We start from the raw sequence: 18,191 nt of genomic DNA, 5'->3' as shown, positions 1-18,191 counted from the left end.
CCCTTGGCAGTTCAGAGCCCCCATGAGTAAGGCAGGTGGGCGCATTCTGTCCCATCTCGCTGACAGCGGCCTCCCCTGAACAAGCTAGTAGTGGACTCCAGCCTGAGTGTCCTTGTGAGTCACCCACTTGTGTTTGTCTGCGTCCCCTAAGGCCACAGCGTGCTGGTGCTGCTTCTCACCAGCAGAGGGCAGAAGAATACAACTTACTCTATTAGGGAGCCGGCTGCAGAATTCTGGAGACCCCAGCAATTTTTATTTTTCTAGTCCTGTGACTGAAATTTGTTCTGTCTGTGAGCGGACTGGGGCTGTGTTTTAAGGAGAGGGTACTCAAGTTTTTAGGGATGACCCTCAACTGCCTTTTCCTCTTCAATTAAGACAGAGCCCCTCGTTAGGGCTGATCAGTCTGTGGGAGCGTGTCCTGAAGCATGACTACAAGCACTTGTAGTCATATGCACAAGCACTTGTTTCTGAAATTTCATCTGGGAGCCAGGCAGGGGACCTGGAAAGGCAATTGAGGAGGGCAGGCCAGGCAGGTCCCTGGAGGACCCCCGTTAAGGGGCAGGTGAAGGAGAGAATGTGCCTTTTCTGATGCAGCCTGGCAGTGGCTGAGGACGCAGGGTTGAAAGGGAGAGACCCGTGAGGAAGTCTGGGCGTGAGGTCTGTGAATAGGTGAAGTGGGGTTCAGGGGAGACAGTGGGCTGTAGGACGGCCTGCAGTGGGGCGGAGAGGCCCCAGGGACAGCCGAGAGGCAGGGATTCTGCCACCGTCCCTCTCATCTACGTTGGATCTCGGCGTGGCGCCCTTTGCCCTCCTTCTTCAGGAGAATAGAAGCCTCCTCTGACAGTGGGGAAGGAACGACTTGTCCTTCAGAAGTTCCCATGTGGAAGAGCTTGGTAAAGGGGGGCCAGTCGAGAACAGAACCTAGAAAAAAGGACTTGATGGCAGAGTGCGCCCCAGATCGAACCGACCTTAACACTGGGCTGATCAGAGCAGGTGGATGGCAACAGCCCGAAGGGACCACTTCCTGAAGCTGCACCTAGACCGCCTCGTTGGAACTCAGAAACTCCCACTGGAGCTCTTATCCCACTTACCAGGCGAGGCGTCCTCGGCAGCGAAGAGCTCTGAGTGCTGGCGTGGACTCAGACCTCCACCTGAATCCCAGCTACACCCCTTACACGCTGTGCGATCTCGGGGACACGGCTCTGTGCATGGATGATGCGCGTTCATCATGCAAAACACTCGGCTCGGGCCTGGCGTGTTGTAAACATGCAGTTAAGTTACGTGCGATGAAGAGCTGAAGAGGTTAACTCATTTCTGCAACTAGTAGGATTCAGACCCCAGACCTGTCTGGCCCCAAACTGAGCAGCTGGCTTCCTCAGAGCCTTTCCAGCAGTTTAGCCAGGAGACTGCCCTTTCCTCGGACAAAGGCCTTGCTTAAGTGACCTAAGCTCACCAGCCCATCCATGCAGACCTGTCCTAAGGTGTGTGCCAGCCAGACTTCCAACAACTATGGGGCGTGTGCAGCCATCTGTTAGCTTCACAGAAAAGGCTGACAAGTGGAGAGCCCCTGTGTAGCCACTCTGGGGCTGGCCGCTGTCCCCAACTCCCTCCCTATTGGACTGATCAGCCCGCTGGCTGGGACGCTGCCCTCCACCCTCAGCCCCTGCCTGTCTCCACTTCCTAATTAGGGGTCTATAACTTAATGATACTCTTGGAATTCTTGGGTCAGCAAAAGTTTCACAAACTGGGTTAGACAAATAGGTAAATGGACTGGAAAAAAAAAACTAGAAAGTACCCAGAGAGCCATAGTGTGGCTTACTCATCAGTATGGTCCAGGAATAAGAAGTTAATGTCCCCAATTTGCTGTGATCTGCCCTTCTCACAATCTCGGGTATCCTCATGGGTTGGTCGATTGGTTGGTTTCAAGCTGATTCAACCCTATTTCCAGTGATTTTTCTTCCGGACTCATAAGAGTAATTGTGTTCAGAAGCGGGAGGAAATCTCATTCCCGTAGGTTTACCTGACCTTCAACAGAGGGAGCACACAGCAGCCAAAAGTTTGCTCAGCTTACCCAACAAAACCACAAAAGCCCTCTGAATGTCAGAGTCCAGGCCATGGAAGGTTAGAAAAATGGACGGTGTGAAGCTGGAATCCTTCTAAGCCTACAGGTGCCCACACAAAGGCAGCCCCACACTGCACCGGCCTCGTGACAGGCGGACATTTCCGTCGTGGCGACGCAGTGTGGAGCTGCCCTCCCCCCACTTTGGTCCCTGTTCCAGCATCTTCCCTCTGCCCTGAGGGTGCCATGCCCTGGATACTGTCCCCACCCCATTCTTTCTAACGTCTCTCTCCATCGGTGGCTCTGGTTCCATTGGCACTTTGATACATCTAAGTAAATGAGACAGACTGGTGCTTTTCAGTTTTGTTCTGAGCATCTGCCTGCCGCCAAGAGGTTGAAAGCAACTCTTTAAGATCGGGATGCTAACTAGAACCAGATTGAGAGAGAAGAAAAAGGTTTCCATGCCTTGCCCTAGACTGCACCTCCAACAGTACTTTTGCTCTTCCAAGCCTGCCCAAGACCACTGTTCTTTAAAGAGTATGGTTTTCATTGGCTAAGCCTTTTGTATTAGTCAGGGTAGGCTAGGTTCTGCTGTGGTAACAAACACCCTCAACAGCCCGGCGACTCAGAATACGAAAGGTTTATTTCTTGCTGTGCGGTATATCCAACGCAGGTCCGCAGGGACACCTTGTCCACTTTAGCCTTTCAGCCACTGCCTTAGTTAGCAGGATTCCGCGTGCTTGTGTGATCAGGCAGAGGGGCAGGGTATGGCAGTGACGCACCAGCTGACATGCACTCACCTCTTCACGGGAGGAACGTGACACATTTGGGAAAAACTATGGCACATGGCCACACCTAGGACATGTAATACTCCTTGTTTTCAGAAGAGGAGCCCCAAATGCAGATCTCGATAGCGTCTATCACACCGTTGTCTGGTAGCCGACACAGACGGCTCCGCCTCAACACCAGGAATGCCAGAACAGTTACCTGCTGAGCAGGCGGAGAGAGAGTTTCACGGTACCAGCCAAAATGCCTCCTAAAAAGACCATTCATTATGGAGACAGGGAGAGGAAGGACAGGTAGTAGAATAGACACTTCTCAGACCAGGTTCAGGCATCAGTTGTCTTCTTGGGAAACACCAGGGTCAGCGCCCCACTCCCCAAGCACATCCCGTCCTGCAGGCGGCATGCACCCACACCGCCTGGTGTCTTCTCGGTGTCTGTTTTCTCTCCCTGCCGCAGTGCTCTGGGTATTTGGAGCGGAGGAAAAAAGTCAGTACCGCCCAAAATACTCAGCTGTGAGTTTCCTGTGTCTACTAAGTCCTGCCCTCTCTGCACCTTCCTGCGGGCCCCTCTCTCCTTGCCTGAGTTGGCACACATACCTTAGTCTGTCACAGATCACATGTTCTTCCCGTGCTGCAAATCGTGAGCAAGTGTTGCCTTTCCACGCATACGCACAGACCCGCGGGGAGCGAGTTGACACGTTCATACAAACATCCGCCTCCCCCAGCGCAGGCCCTCTGCCCGGGGTGTTTTCTCACACACAGCAGAGTCACTAACTTCCCAACAAAAACACTACTCTCTACGTGCTACTAATTTTATTCCCTCAAACCTCTGCCAGCGTTTCCCTCTCTACCGGCCCGCATCTGCTCTAGCTTTCAGTTGGCCCTCCCTGGAGCCCACAGATAGTGGAGGGGGTGCTGTAGCTCCCTGTCACGGCCCTCTGTTTTCATTCATTGCCGGCCACAGGTGAAGACACAGTGAGAGGCTGGTGGAAACCTCCCTGCTCAGTTGTGGGGGGCAGTCTCACTTCCTTTCCTCCTCTCTTGTGCGCGTGAAGATGCTTTCAAGGTTGCTTTGTGTTTTCCCGTGCTATCTTCTTTTCCAAAAATCTATATCTTAAGATTCTCATTCCTATAAATAGACACCTAAAAGTAAACACAGTAGGATCTACCATATACGAAGAGCCTACTATGTGTAGGTGATTCTTGCTCATTACCTCTCATGCCTGCAAGCATTCTGTTTTGCACCAGACGAGACTGAGGCTCAGGAGGGATAAGGAGCTTACTTAGTGTCACATGCTAGTGAGTGGCAGAGCTGGGATTCAACACCGAGCCCGCCACAGCTACACTCTCTGCTCTCCAGTGTGCAGCTGCACCGGAGCAAGGAGTCCCCTGGTTGGTGCTGCTGGGTTGATGTCAAGGTCTCCAGAACAGGGACCACCAATGTTCCAAAGGCCACCTTGCCATCTGCCAAAGAGCCGATGGTCTAGGCTCACTGCACAAAGCCCAGAAATTAAGCATCCACCTAGAGCCCTCCAGGGAGCCCCAGACAACGTCCAGGCCGTCGGGAGGGGTCACCAGTGCAGCAGGGTGGTGCCCTGGGTGTCTGAATGCCTCTGTTCCACCTCCAACTCTGAACTTGGGCCAGGCCCCCATCCTTTCTAAGCCCCGCTTTCTCCGGCTACATAAGACGGGAATAACAGAGGATGATTGTAGGGTTGTGGGAAGGGTTGGCACGAAGTTAAGATGGTGCTCTGCCCGAGACCCGATGCACAGGAAGCCCTTGGCAAATGGTGGCTGGCATTTTTGTTGGTGTTTGCTAAAGGGTCTTTAGAGAGAGCCTTGTACAAATGCTGGTCATCTGGTGTCTGTGGTCATTTTCATTCCCAGGTCTGTCCGTCCATCTGGTCTAAACCTGCAGCCCTGCTAGCTCTTAGGTCATCTGCCATAGCCCAGGTCTCCAAGAATTTCCTTCCGGGCTCTAGGGACATGGGATTATCATCGAAGAGGCATTTCTAAGCAGCTCATCTGGGAGTGCCGCCATGAAAGGGGCGGGGTGGGGGGACCTCTACAAGAAGTAAGCTGTAGTTTATGTCTTCATGACTTCAGCTGGCAAATCAAAGCAATAACAGTGCGAGACAGCCAGACCACAGGCATGCTGCCTTTCAGCATGCAAGGTGGCTGCAAAGCTTTCCAATGGAGGACTGGCCCCAAACCACAGCCGCCCTCGAGGTTTGAATTAACCTCTCCACTAGCAGATGGGAAACAGGACCCCGGCCATAAACACTGCGTGCTCATCGATCAAGTGTTCAGGTTCCTTCGTGCCAGGTGCTCTTCTGAGCACATTAGGTCTGGGCATCCGACCGTCCCCCAAACTCAATATGGGAGGTGCTGCTGTCAGCCTCCCTGCTGTGCAGGTGAGTTGGCCTGCTTAGACACAGAGAGTTTAGGGAAATCACTGGCCTGGGGCTGCACAGCAAGAAGGGGTAGGATTTCAGCCCCCGCCCCCCCATCTTGGCTTTTGACTTCTGTGCCACGCCTTATGACCCTTGACCGCGATTTAAGACAGGGAGTGGGGTGTTGAGCAGATCAGGTTAGCTGCTTTTTTTTGGGGGGGGGGGGTGCATTGGAGTATACCTTGTAAAAATTATATCCTTGAAAAGTAAATGTTTGTTTCCTTGTGTTTTTGTTAGTTACCTTGGCAGCTCTACCAAGCCAGCGAGTTCCAGCGTAAGCTTAGATGGGGTCTGGCCTCTCAGATGGCACAAGCACAGGGTAGACCAGGAAGTTGAGGAGCAAAAGCGGTCAGCCTTCGCCATTGGGAGGAACAGAAGCGCCGATGTGAAGCAACAGGCCTCTGTTCCCCCGGCGTCCAGTTCCCCCCACCCCAGGCCCTTTCCAGAGCTCTTGGCCCGTCCGTACGACTGACTCAAAACCTCGGCCAAGCCCAGGCCCCACCACATCCCCTTGTGCTGACTGTGCCCTTTCTGGTTGCAGGTAACCTGGACATCACTCCGGACGACCCCCGCTGGATTGGAGCCTGGTGGGGCGGCTTTCTGCTCTGCGGTGCCTTACTCTTCTTCTCTTCCCTCCTGATGTTCGGGTTTCCACAGTCTCTGCCCCCTCACTCAGACCCTGCCCTGGAGAGCGAGCAGGCCATGCTCCCCGAGAGGGAGTACGAGAGACCCAAGCCCAGCAACGGGGTCCTGCGGCACCCCCTGGAGCCAGACAGCAGCGCCTCCTGCTGCCAGCAGCTGAGAGGTAAGGCGCCTTGGCCACAGCGGCCAGAGTGACTGGGGATCAAGGGCGGTGGGGGACAGGGTGGCAGGCAGTCAGGCCTGGCTGCTGGGGACTTGCGGCAGAATCGTATTTGTTTTGCATGACTTGCTTCTCCAGTCCTGTGTATAACTTATTTCTAAGAAGCCAATGACCTGACTTGTAAAGTAGCTGTCAGTCAGTGAAGAGCAGCAGGCTAATGTCCCCTGCAGAGGACCCTGTGGCTAACGTAGCAACTGATGTATCATAAATATAAATGTTTGCAGAGGAAGAAAGTGTGAGAGGGCAGGAGGCGGCTAGACATTTCATGGAACACTCTTGAACTCTTTCACGCTGCTTGGAAGTGCATCGAAGCATTAAAGGACTTTGAAGTCGGCACCCTTTGCCTGATGCGGGCGTTCTTTAAAAGCCACAGCCAGAGTGCGTTCCTGTTGGTTCACTCTGTCCTTGCATCCCCTCCATGAAAGAAAGATTAACTGCATCTGAATAACAGAGTCACACTGTAGAGTGCAACACAGTGCTCACAATCACTTGTAAAAGGAAAAATGCATCTTTTCTGACAAAACTGGGAAATACAGGGATGCAGAATGGGAATGAGAGGGCCCCCATACTCCTCCCACCTCCAGTTGACCCCACAGTAGGTACATTTGGTCTCTTAAAGGCGAGGAAAAGGACAATGTAGCCTCGAAAGCTGTGTCACGTCTATCACGCCCCCCACTGTGAGGTGTGTGCAGTTCTCCTTAATTCACAGCACCCCTGAACTTGGGTTCCCTGAAGAACCTGCTGGGTTTTAGAAATGAGCAGCCTCCAGCAGCTGCAGGTGCCGCCCTGCCGTGCTGGTTGGAGAAAGGCGGTGGAAGTCTGCCATGGGGCTCCCGTGTAATGAGCTGCACCCTCCGTGCAGACGCCTAAGTGCCGTGGCCAGGACCACAGGCTGCCTGGTGCCCAGACCCCCATTCTGCTCTTGCCCAGCCCTGCGATCATTACTTCTCCCTGCTCCGTTTCCACGAGTGTAAAATGTAACACCCCCCTCAGCGGCACTGTAGTCAAGAGAATCAAAGCAGTGCCTGCAGATGGCTGTTAATTGGACCCATTAGGCTGCGAGGAATCTAAAGAACTTGTGTTAATTCCCGAAAGAGACTAATTTAATAACCTAATGTCATGTCTGACCTCGTGTTGCATGATGGTTTCTACCAAACTTTCCATTTGGAATTGTGCATAAAAGATCTTAGAATTCATCTCCCTGAGTTCCAGGAGACATTGGTAGATGAGAAGGCTGCTCGCTTTGTGTCTCTGAGATTGCCTTGGTCTGGACGCCCAGGAGAATGTGTTTAATGAGAGAGCCCCGCCACAGAAAAAAACAGGGCCACCTCAGTAGCCTCCGGTGACCAGAGGGGGGTGCCTGCTATCCCCAAGTGGCACAGCAGCCCACCGGAATAAGTGGGGCTGGCATGAGAGTGGAGCCTGTGGGGGACACCCCTGCCCTGGGAGGGATGGGGGTAGCCCTCTTTCTGGGGTTTTCCTCATCCCAGGACCATGGTCCTGCCTACCTCTGGCAGTGATTGATAGAGCCGTACAAGTCATCCCTCATCATTCATCTCCAGGTACACAAAGGTGAAAAAGATACAGTGCTGCCATGGAGGAGCTTTCCATGCAGCGCAGGGACAGACCAGCCCGACAGTGAAGCCAGACCAGGGCAGTGAGCACTGCCGTGCCTGGCAGCCCGGAGGTTGTAGAAATACGGGGACAGGTGGGGAAGACCCCACCTCCTGGGTCAGAGACGGAGCTCAGCTGAGTCTTGAGGGGCTGTCATGGCTTCGGGATTCTCGCATTATGATTCAGTTGCTCTTTAACGCGTTTGTTCAGTTCAGTCAGTAGTTCCTGAGACCCTACCGGCTGTTAGGGACACGGCATTGACCGGGGCAGCTGGTGTTCTGCAGCTTGTATTGGAGCAGGGGGCGCGCGGCAGTCAGAGTCCAAGTCGTGGTGAGGCGAGTGTTGGACGTGCGGTGGCTGAGCTACAGGTACACAGTTGGGTGGATTTGTCCGAGACTCACTGGACCATAGGTGACCACAGGTTGTGACCTATGTACACGTGGGCTTCAGTTCTGATAATGAGCGACTTTTAATTTAGAATTAGCAATTCCCCAAGACGCTGGGTCTCTGAATGGATGTAAAGGATGTCCCGGCGGGAAAGGCAGGCAGTGTCTCTCAAAGAATTCCTAGGAGCCAGAACATGGTGAAGTGGGCTGTTATGCTAATAAACACGTTTTACACTTACTGGCTCACGGAGAGGGTCCATGGTGCTTTATATGTTTCATTTTTCCACCAGAGACAAGTGTTCTTGCCACGTGGACACTTCTGCCAAAAGCACCACGCATTGCTCCCTGGGGCTCCCAAACACCTCATCTGCTTGCAGCCCGGAACGCCGGTGGTGTCCATGCAGTGAGCTGCACCTTCTGGGTACAGATAAGCTGAGCATCCTTTCACGGCAGGGGAATTAACAGTGCTCTAAAAATCTATATGTTGCGATTTCTCATTTGATTCACTTGAGCTTGCAAAAGGATTTCTTCTTCGACCATTAATCTGTGTCCCCTCCACGCTCTGCAGAGAGCAGAGGCTCCTGAAAGAACTGGCATTGCACCCAGAGCCAGCCCTCCATCCCCTTCCCCGCTGGGACCGAGAAGGTCACCATGGGTTCAAGTCGAGCTCAGCCACTTCCTAATCATGCAGCCTTGGCCACATTGCTTAACTCCTTTTGACTTTAACGTGGTGTGTAGTTTCATCTTTACAGCAGCTGAATAAGGTCAATATTACTACTTTTTCCTGTTAGGACATGAGGAAGCCAAGCTCTAGTGAATAGGAGTTGGGGCCTGTGCTTTGCTTTCCAGGATACTGTCCCCCAAAAGCAGACTTTGAGAGTCTGTTCCCGACAGAGTCAGTCATCAGTTGGGTTTGCAGCTCTAATGAGATAAATCTTGTGCTAGAACTGTGTGGGCAGGTTGTTACTCCTGACTTCTTGCATAACCCAGAAGTGCTCCTCTTGTTGTGACTGTCCTGTAACTATTTTTGCAAAGCAGGCAGCAGGCAAATGCTTGGATTAGTGAAATTCCAGTCTCCCATCCAGGTGGAATTCTGCAAATTCAAGACACATTTTTGCAATCTCAACTGTACCAACAAACCACTCCTCTTTTACACCCCAGCTGCAAAGCCCCTCCTCCTTGATCTTGTTCTTCAGACGCCCCAGAGGGTTTGCTGGTCATGTTCCAGGACCCATCTTGCCCCCTTGCACCCCTCCTCTTGTGTCTGGCACTGTGTCTGCTCCTCCCCTTCCCTACACTGTGGGCTGTGTAGGTGAGCTGGGGGGGGGGGGGGGCGGGCGGGGACTGGACCTGGTGAGGCCTCCTGTGTCCAGAAGCTCAGAGTTTGCAGAATGGCCTGTGGAAGGCCAGACCCAGAGGGAGGAAGGAGTTGAGGGGACTGTAATAGACAAACGCACAGTGTTATCACCAGCTGGTGTGTTAAATCTCACATCCACAGTTTTGTGTTTCATTGGAATCGCCTCCTGAGTCACTTGCCCTGAAGGGGCCTCAATGGTGGGGATCTGGGCCCCCTTCTGCAGTCGCACATCTGGCGCTTTCCCCATCGTGTTCTGGAACACATCAGGCACTGTCCTCTTTGCTGCTGTTTCTGCCTGGCGCATCCTCCTCCCTCAGTCCTTCTGAGCTGGACTCAGTCCCCGATCTCCCAGGAACACCCCTACTGCCCCTCTGTGCACGTGACCCGTCTGCCGCACGGCCCCTGGAAAGCACTTGCTAGCCCACGGTGGGGTAGCCTCTCTGCTTGTCTGCATCTGCCCAAAACTTGAGGCTTTTCCAAGTACAAAGCTCTTACCATCTTTGTTTCCACTGCATAGCACACTGCCTGGCACGTAGGCGATACTGGCGGAATGAATGAATGTGTGAACAAATGAACCCTTCCTTGCCAGCATGCATGTGCGTGTGCATGCCCAGTCTCTCTCTGTCCCTCCCTCCCTCCCTCCCTCCCTCTCTCTCTCTCTCTCTCTCTCTCTCTCTCTCTCTCTCACTCACACACACACACACACACACACACACACACACATAACATTTGCTTTCCATGAGCTTTTCTGTTTAATTCTCCTTGACCCTATGAGGTAACGGCACTCTTTTTACAGACAAGGAAATTGAGAGTTAGAGATGATAGGAAAGCCTGTGAATCCTGGCTGGGGTGCCAGTGCCCATCCTCTTAGCTACAGCGTTACACTGCGTCTTCGGGTAATAAGCCGACCCTTTCTTGAAGAAGTGGCATCAGCAGGTTCCAAGTGACTCTTCAACAGCGTGTACGAGCACTCCTCGGACTGCTGGCTCGATGGCACAGGCACCCTAAGACAATGGGCCTTTGAGACGGGGTGCACCCTAAACGTGAGGCAAGAGCCGAGCCCCTGCAAGCACCGTGGGCACGACCTGACCCTCTGATGGGCTTTCCAGCTGGAGGAGTGTAACCGAAGCAGAGGTTTAGAATCTGAAGGCAGAGCCCTACCTTTGATCACTGAAAGAGCCGAGCAATCAAAATCTGAGCACTCTTGTCTGTGCTTCTCACTCTGACTGCCAAGTGGCCTCGTCCTGTCCCAGAAAAGAGAGCCGCACTGGCCGACAGCAGGGTACAGCTGGGCTGGCAGGGACGCGCGGCACTGCAGGCTCAGAGTCATAAAAAGCAGCCCCCACGTGTGGAGCGTGGTTTATGACTTCCGAAGTGCTTGCACGGACCTCCCACGCGTCCTGTTGGTGAGGCGGATGCGATTGACCTCTGTGCCAGCCATCGGGACAGCTGGGACCAGACCCAGGTCTCCAGACTCAGAGCCCTTTCCAGTGCTTTGCACAAGGATTCACTCCACTGTTAAGGAACCCACCGAGAAGGAAGAGGGGTGTCGGCCTGGGGCTGATGGAACGAAAGCCCTTTCATGTCGTTGACGTGCCACACCCAACTCAAGGGGACCTTTGCTTTTAGGGGAGATGAAGTCTGCCCCATGCGATGCCTTCGCCACCCTCTAATGTATCCATTACCATCTTCCCTCACCTGGTTCTGCTGATTTTTTCACCTCAGTCGCTCTCTCCAACCTACTCCTGGTGTCTCTTGCCCTCCAGTCTGCCCAGCCTCTCTGCTCACGACGATGGTTTCAGGGCCCCTCGGATCATGCTGTGTTCTGCATAAGGGACAGAGGCAGAGCCTGCCACTTGGCCGCCCCGCCTGGTGATACTCTGCCCTTGCAGCCTCTTGTCACACCACTGCCGTCCCAGGCCCCCACAGCAGCCTCCCCTCACCGGCCCCTTTGTCCTCAAGGCGCTCTGCCCCCCAGGGCTTTGCACTTGCTCTTCCCTCCAGTGGGATCCTGAGCCCATCTTCTCCCCAAGGACATTTTCCTGCCCTCCTGACAGCACCCCCTCTAGGGCGTGTCGCTGTCTGTGTCATGGTCGTGGTTATTCACTTAGTCCGTCATTCCCCAAGGGGAGGGTCTGTGTCGGGGTTTGCCCATGCCCTTGTGTATAGGACGCAGTGAGTGTTTGATGAACGGAGGGGTCCACGCTCCCTCTGTTGGACAAGTACGGCTGAGCCCGGCGCCATTTGCTGCGTTCCTTAAAGCTGCCCCCCAGCTCCTCCCGGAGTTCTGACCTGTGTTTGGCCCGTCCAGGTCTTAGTACCACAGCTGGCCCATGGGGACCCACCTGTGTGGGGAGGGTCTGCTCCCGGTGCCCCAGCTACTGAGTCACAGAGGGCCTGCCGGCCCAGTAGTTCAGGGCGACCTGCACTGGTGACTTCAGGCTACGTGTCTTTACCTGTCCATCTTCCTAGCAGGTGCTTTGCTCCTTAGCCAGGGTGCACACTCACCCCTCTTGCGGGGGCCCCCGCCAGCCGTGGCCTGGCCATGGGACCCAGCTCATGCCTCTGGCCTCAGTGTCTCTGCCGCCTCCCTCCTGTGCCACTCAGAGTCTGTTTCTGTGACATTTTTCTGAATTACGGGGCTGTGCCTCCAGCATAGTGTTTTGAGAGGAGCCTGGTGTTCGCAGAGCCTGCACTCTGCAGGCTGAGTGGCTGGGTGTGCTTTGTCCCGCAGTTTGTCCTGGGAGCCGTGCTCGCCCATCTGTGGACTGCCCATTGCAGCTCTGTCTTGATCCCATGGCCAAGGAAACTGCCTGCCTCCTCGGCCCTGGGAGTCCGGGCCAGGCCTCCCGTGGTTCGCGTGCCGCCGGTCGCAGGAGTCCTGTCTGTCGGCCCCCAGGGGCCATCTGGTCAGTGGCTGTGTCCTGTTGTACCATCCTGTGCGGCGGCTCTTTGTTCACTCAGACCACGACCTTCTCTGTACGGCAGGCCCTCTGATGTCACTGTGTGAGTGTGGGTGAGACGCTGTGGGAATTTAACTCTTCGCTGCATCAGTTAGCCTCTGGGAAAGTTGGATTTGTTATGCGTCTTTTTGCTTAAAGTTGCCAGACTTACTGAAGTTTTAGTTAAGTGAAGACTTCTTATTCAAGGGATGCACTACGTTCCACCTGTTACCTCACCAAAGGCGGGCAGACGGAAGCCTGGAGGCTAGCTACTTCTCCCAGCGGTGACAATGAGAGGGCACCACGAAGCTCCCCAGGGTCTTCGACAGCCAGGTGCAGGTGCGGGGACAAGCTCATCTCTAGCACACAGGTCAGAGGGGCGCCGAGGCCGCTGGTTTGGGCCCAGTGCGCGGCAGGCAGGCACTTGCAGAAGGTGTCTGGCCCCGCAGGCCTCCCCTGCTGCCTGGACTTCCCGCACAGCTGCCCGAGGGAGTGGCTGGGGCGCCCCTGCAGCCCGTGGTGGAAATGAGCACGTTAGGTAATGGTTCCCACTTCCAGCGCAGCCCACGGGCCTGTGGACTGTCGCTAATGGTGTGCTCACAAACTGGTCTGCTTTCACGGTTCGTGTTTCTGAAGAGACTGTGACAGTTACTTTCAAGACTTGGCGGCGGTTCATTCATTCATTTCAGATTCTTTAATCCACTTTGCATTTGTTAAGCACCTTCCCGCACCTGGCTCCGTGCCCACGTCTTTGGATGGAGCCGCTCCCTGCCCGTTCTCAGGTGCCTCCTTGAGTCGGTGGCGAGTCAGGACACAGGTGGGGGTGGGCGTGGTGGTGACAGCCTGCAGCGGCACGTGGGAGCCAGCATGGTGGCTGCTGGGCGTTCTGCTGTGCCATCCGACTTCACTTTTCCTGGGATGCACCCTGCCTTGACTTCACTCTCGTGCCTGTTACGTGGCTCTCCACATCCTCATTGCTCCTTCCTCCCTCTTCCATTTGTCCTTGAGGGTGATGGTTTATCTCATCCAACCTAGGTCCCTGTACCGCTCTGTTCTCTGCTGCTCATTCGTCCCACATGGGAAGTGCCTCATGGTGACTCACCTTTCAGAACAACGTCCCCACGCAGAAGCCTAAAGGTTTAGGGGTGGGCTCTGAGTGCAGGCCATGCTCCTTCGCCTCCCAGTTTTGCACTGTGGGGCAGGCATGTGTGGAGCTTCCCAAGGGAGCCTTGGTTTCCTCGTGTCTGAGGTGCCGACAGACAGTAAGGGCGCCCCGGGTGCAGTTGTTGTGAGTCACACGGAAACACTGCTCGTGGAGCCCACCCCCCCCCCCCCCCCCCCGAAGCCGCCCCGCCTAGCAGCCTAGCAGCGGCGCCAAGCAGTCGCACGTGCTGGCAGTACCTGCCCCTTCTGGGAGGGTTAGCCATGGTGTATTGACAGGAATGTTTGTTAAAAACCAGAAGTCAAGGCCGATTTCAGTAGGGATACTAAAGGCAGATGGATCTGGAGTCTAACTGAGCCTCACAGTACGGACTTCCCAAGGCACCATCAGGTCCCACAAAGGCAGAGGACCAGGGCTGGTGCCTCCTGGCCCCTGGCCTGCTGTGAGGGGATCCCCTTGGAAAGCCCTGGGCTCCAGCCATGGCTCCCAGGTGCTCTGCTCACCACCACCCCCCGCCGCATCTCTTCCCTGCTCTGCTTACTCCCCACATCTGCTCTTTCACAGGCTTTCCAACAGCAGCCCAATGTCCACTGGGCTCCAGGGCTGTCCCTAAGGCAGCCGGGGTCACTTCCATTATGTTAATTGTCATTGTTCCTATCGAGCACTCTCTCACCTGCACGCAGGGGCGTGGGGCCACGTGGTTCGCGTGCACAGGTCTCGTTTCTTTTCCGAGGCGATCACAGCACAGGGCGGTGTGCTCTGGCCGCAGGCCTGCTCGGTCTTGAAGCCAGAATTCGAGTCCCAGTGCCCCGGCTCCACAGACCAGGTTTTCAGCCTTTATTTCATACAGTCTCGCTTAGGGAAACCTCTTATGTGCCAGCCCCTCCTCTTTTGACTCTGCGGTCTTTCTTTTTTTTTACTTTTCTTTCTGTCCCTCCCTTTTCTACCTCTTCTTCAAAAAGCGTGGACTGAGCCCAAGTCAGGCCAGATCTGGTCATTTTCCCCAACCGCAGAAGGGATGTGTCGTTAGGATTATTTCTGAGATTTGAGCTGCATCCTTGGTTACTGGGGAGTGGCTTAGTGTTCACCCCAAGAGCAGCGTCTCACAGAGCCCGGACCTGTTGTGGCAGCGGGTGTCAGGGCTGGATTTCTGCTGTGCTCCCCAACCACGGGGCCATGCTCTGCCTCTCCTGCCTCATCTGTGCGTGGAGGAGTTTAATTGTGCTGAAATCACAGGGTCCTTGTGAGGCCACTTGGCTGTGTGAGCAGGGAGAGCGGCACTGGGCAGCACCCCGCCCCGTCAGTGCTAGCCCTTGGCCCATCCCAGGCCCTCCTTCTCCCTCCCGGGACCCTCGGATTCCAGCACGTCTCAGTCCTGTGGGAACGTGTGCTCAAGACTAGCGGTGGGAAGCTGTTTTCCCAGAGATCTCTCTTCGGCCACTGTTCCCAGCCTTGTCCCCTTCTGGTGACGTCACCATGCTCCCAAGGAGAAGCGACAAGTTTCCCCAGCTGGTGACCTGCATGGTGCCAGCCCACCTGCCTCCCACCCCAGTGCCCAACTTCTGAGGCGAAATCAGCGGGTGGGACGTAAGTGGTGAAGGGAGACCCGTAGGTGTGCGGTGGCCTGGTGTGGCCTGGGTTCGCCAGTTTCTATGTGCCAGCACTGCCTTATTAGCTGCTGCTTCCTCCTTAGGAATTTAGAACTTTATGGACTTAACAATCCATTTGAATGAAAAAGCGTGAAACACTGGGAGAGCCCTAGGACCAAGCTAACTAATACCCCTTTTCAAATTGGAGCTTTGGGGGGCAGGGCCAGACTGTTGCAGAGGCACTTTCCTTCGAGAGTGCTGCAGGTCACTGCAGCAGAACGCAGGGTGCGGGGACGGACCTGGGAGGGACAGAGCTGCAGACAAGAGGAAGCCAGCGTTCCTGGAGGCCAGTCAGCGTGGGGAAGGGAAAAAAAATTAAGTTCTTCCTGCAAATAAGACCCACAGTGGCTTCCCCGGGCCCTCAGTCGAATAATCCTCAAATTTAATGATTTTCACATCTAATTCAAGGCAAAATTAGTCATTAGATATTAAGAGGAAAACAAGAGGCTCCTACCTGGATGGATAAGGAATCCTTCGCACCGAGGTGGAATTATTTCTGGAATAATTAGAATGCTTGCTGAAGTATGAAAACAGCCCATTACCTGGAGCCGCCTTTGGAAATGCCCTCTCCACCCGCCCACGGTCACAATGGCCAGGGTCAGGGCAGAGGTGACTCCAAGGCCCAGACAGACACTGTGGTCAAGCTCATCCTTGTGGACATCGCTCCCAAGCCAGAACCAAGTTGCCGCTCCCAAGCCAGAACCAAGTTGCCGGTCGGAGCGGCAGTTTTCTCTCCCAGCAGGCGTGCTGTGGTCGTCAGCCCTCCGAAGACCAGGACGCTGAGCTCCGCACTCTGACGGTGGAGATGGAGCTGATTCTGAAAGGGTGGTGGGGGCCGCTTCCTGGACCGTCCTCAGCCCACTATTGGTTGTCAGCAGTGTTTCCCGAGTTTGGAGCACTTTGTTCCAAAGGAGCCCCACGATCCAGCACCTGCGTCGTTATCTGTCAAAACACAACCAGCCTCAACTTCTGAATTCATTCATGCCAAGGAGGTGCTCCTGTCACCTGATAACATCCTCACACCTTGCTCTCTGCGGTGTGAAGCCTGCTGTTCTGTGACACAGTCAACCAGTCCCTTGTCACAGGTGCATTTCACCATCTCAGCGTGCAACACGCTCGAGCAGCTCAGTGGCGATTTATGACGAGGGGGAGGCTTCCTGCCCAAGGGGCTTTGTACGTGAAGACACAGACTTTCCTCGCCTGCCCTTGGTTGGTGCCCAGTTCGTTCATCCGTGTTGCTTAGCAATCCACAGCTGTAAACCTGACAGGGTCTGCATTCCTGTAAGTATTTGCGCAATACTTAAAGAATGTGAACTTAAAGGGAGGTGTCCCAACTTTGAAACATAGATTCTAAGTGTAAACACTTGTAGGCTTTTATTTGGAATGACATTTCTTAAAAAGTCAGATTATCCTGAATGTCTGAAGCCCCATAGTAAATAAGCGCACACACACACAAAGGCCAGGATGCTCGCAGTAAAGCAGGGTATATACATGGCTGGAAAGCATGAATTTAAAGTTGTTCCTCAGCATCTTTATTCTTACTCATACCTTTTTTAAGGTTTTTTTTTCCTACGTGTGTGGCATGCGTTTATTTAGTTCAAGAGCTGCCTCCCTCGGGAGTTAATAATATATCAAGGAAGCACCGCAGGACCACTGCGGCCACCGCCTGGCCGTCGCCAGGTGCTTCTGCAGCTGGGATGCAGGGTTGGGTTGCTCAGCCCTCAGAGGTTCGGTGCCTCCAGTGACCCATTCTCATCGCTAAGTGTCTTTCACTGTGTCAAAGGACCCTGGCGTCCCTATCTTTTTAAAACCTGGCATCTTTCCCAAGAATAATAAATTCTCAGTTCTGAGTATGTGCCAGTTCCTGACCCATTGTTCTGTCATTCTGATTTATTGAGCTTGTCGGTTAACATTACTTAAAACTTATGTGTCCTCTATTCTTATTTTATTCCAATTAGTTGGGCCATTTAGAGGTTTCGTCTCCTAGGAGATGAGATTGAACCTGTGTAATTAGGTCTCTTCTTTAGGACAGCTGGCGAATTCATCACCTAGGAATGGTGTGAGACGCCCCGCTGATCTGCTTGTCTGGGCCTGGCACCGGCCAGGTTTTCCTGGGCTTGGTGTGGTCCTTGCTCCACCTGGGACCGAGCGTTGTCTTTTCCTGTGGTGCAGCCGGAGACAGGCACAGCACGTGCCCAGCGATCACAGCAGAGCAGGGTTCCCTGACCGTAGTCACTCCCCCACCACTTCTACAAATACTTCCCTTCTCTGCTTGCCACTGGTTCCATAATTTACGTAAGACGTTTCCGGAAATAACTTTAAACTTGGTTGTTTTAAACTAGCATTGTCTTAAGCTGTGACGACTATGACAAGCCATGTGCTATGTCAGTTACATTTCAGATAACGTTTCTGTAAGCTCACGTTAAAATGACAGGGTGGGTGTGGAAGCCATCAGGTTGGTCAGGTGTCCGCAGAGCCCCCTTGCGTCCTGGTGGGATCTGTTGTCAGCCCGCAGTGAAGCAGGGCTGGTCAGAGACCACGTACCAAGGATGCTAATGGCTGGAAATATCCAAGCAGTGGGTTTTTTTTTAAAGGATTAACAAGAGACCAAATATCCGATTTTTAAAAGCACTAATATAAAATGAAGCGCTAGTGGTTTAGGAAATGACATGCTGTAAGAAAAATAGAGTACGATAGAATGGGAGTAAAATGCATGCCCACAGCAAGCCGTACTTTCTGGCTCTGGTGGTACTTAGCGGTGCGCAAACCGCAGCACGGTTTTGCATCAACTGTCATCAGCGGCCAGCTCTTTCTGGTCGGATTGGGGGATGAAGGAGAGGAAATGGGGAATGCAGATCTGGGGGCAGAGTGTTCCCTCAGAGGGAGCAGCCCCGGTGCACAGATCTGGAGGGGAGGACCTGGG

General features: G+C 54.0%; 1 protein-coding gene across 3 annotated transcripts in view; it reads left to right on the top strand.

Annotated features, from left to right (window-relative positions):
- Nucleotides 1-18,191, top strand: part of SLCO3A1 (solute carrier organic anion transporter family member 3A1) — a 204,934-nt gene that overhangs the window by 158,942 nt on the left and 27,801 nt on the right. For all 3 annotated transcript variants that reach the window (XM_024561973.4, XM_053912810.2, XM_053912809.2), the window contains exon 4: nt 5,838-6,101. In XM_024561973.4, coding sequence (XP_024417741.3) covers nt 5,838-6,101 — 264 coding nt within the window. The remainder of the gene's footprint in view (nt 1-5,837; nt 6,102-18,191) is intronic.

Source organism: Desmodus rotundus, chromosome 10, assembly GCF_022682495.2.
Source record: "Desmodus rotundus isolate HL8 chromosome 10, HLdesRot8A.1, whole genome shotgun sequence".
In the NCBI taxonomy this organism is placed as follows: Eukaryota; Metazoa; Chordata; class Mammalia; order Chiroptera; family Phyllostomidae; genus Desmodus; species Desmodus rotundus.
This window is presented reverse-complemented; position numbering and strand designations above follow the sequence as displayed.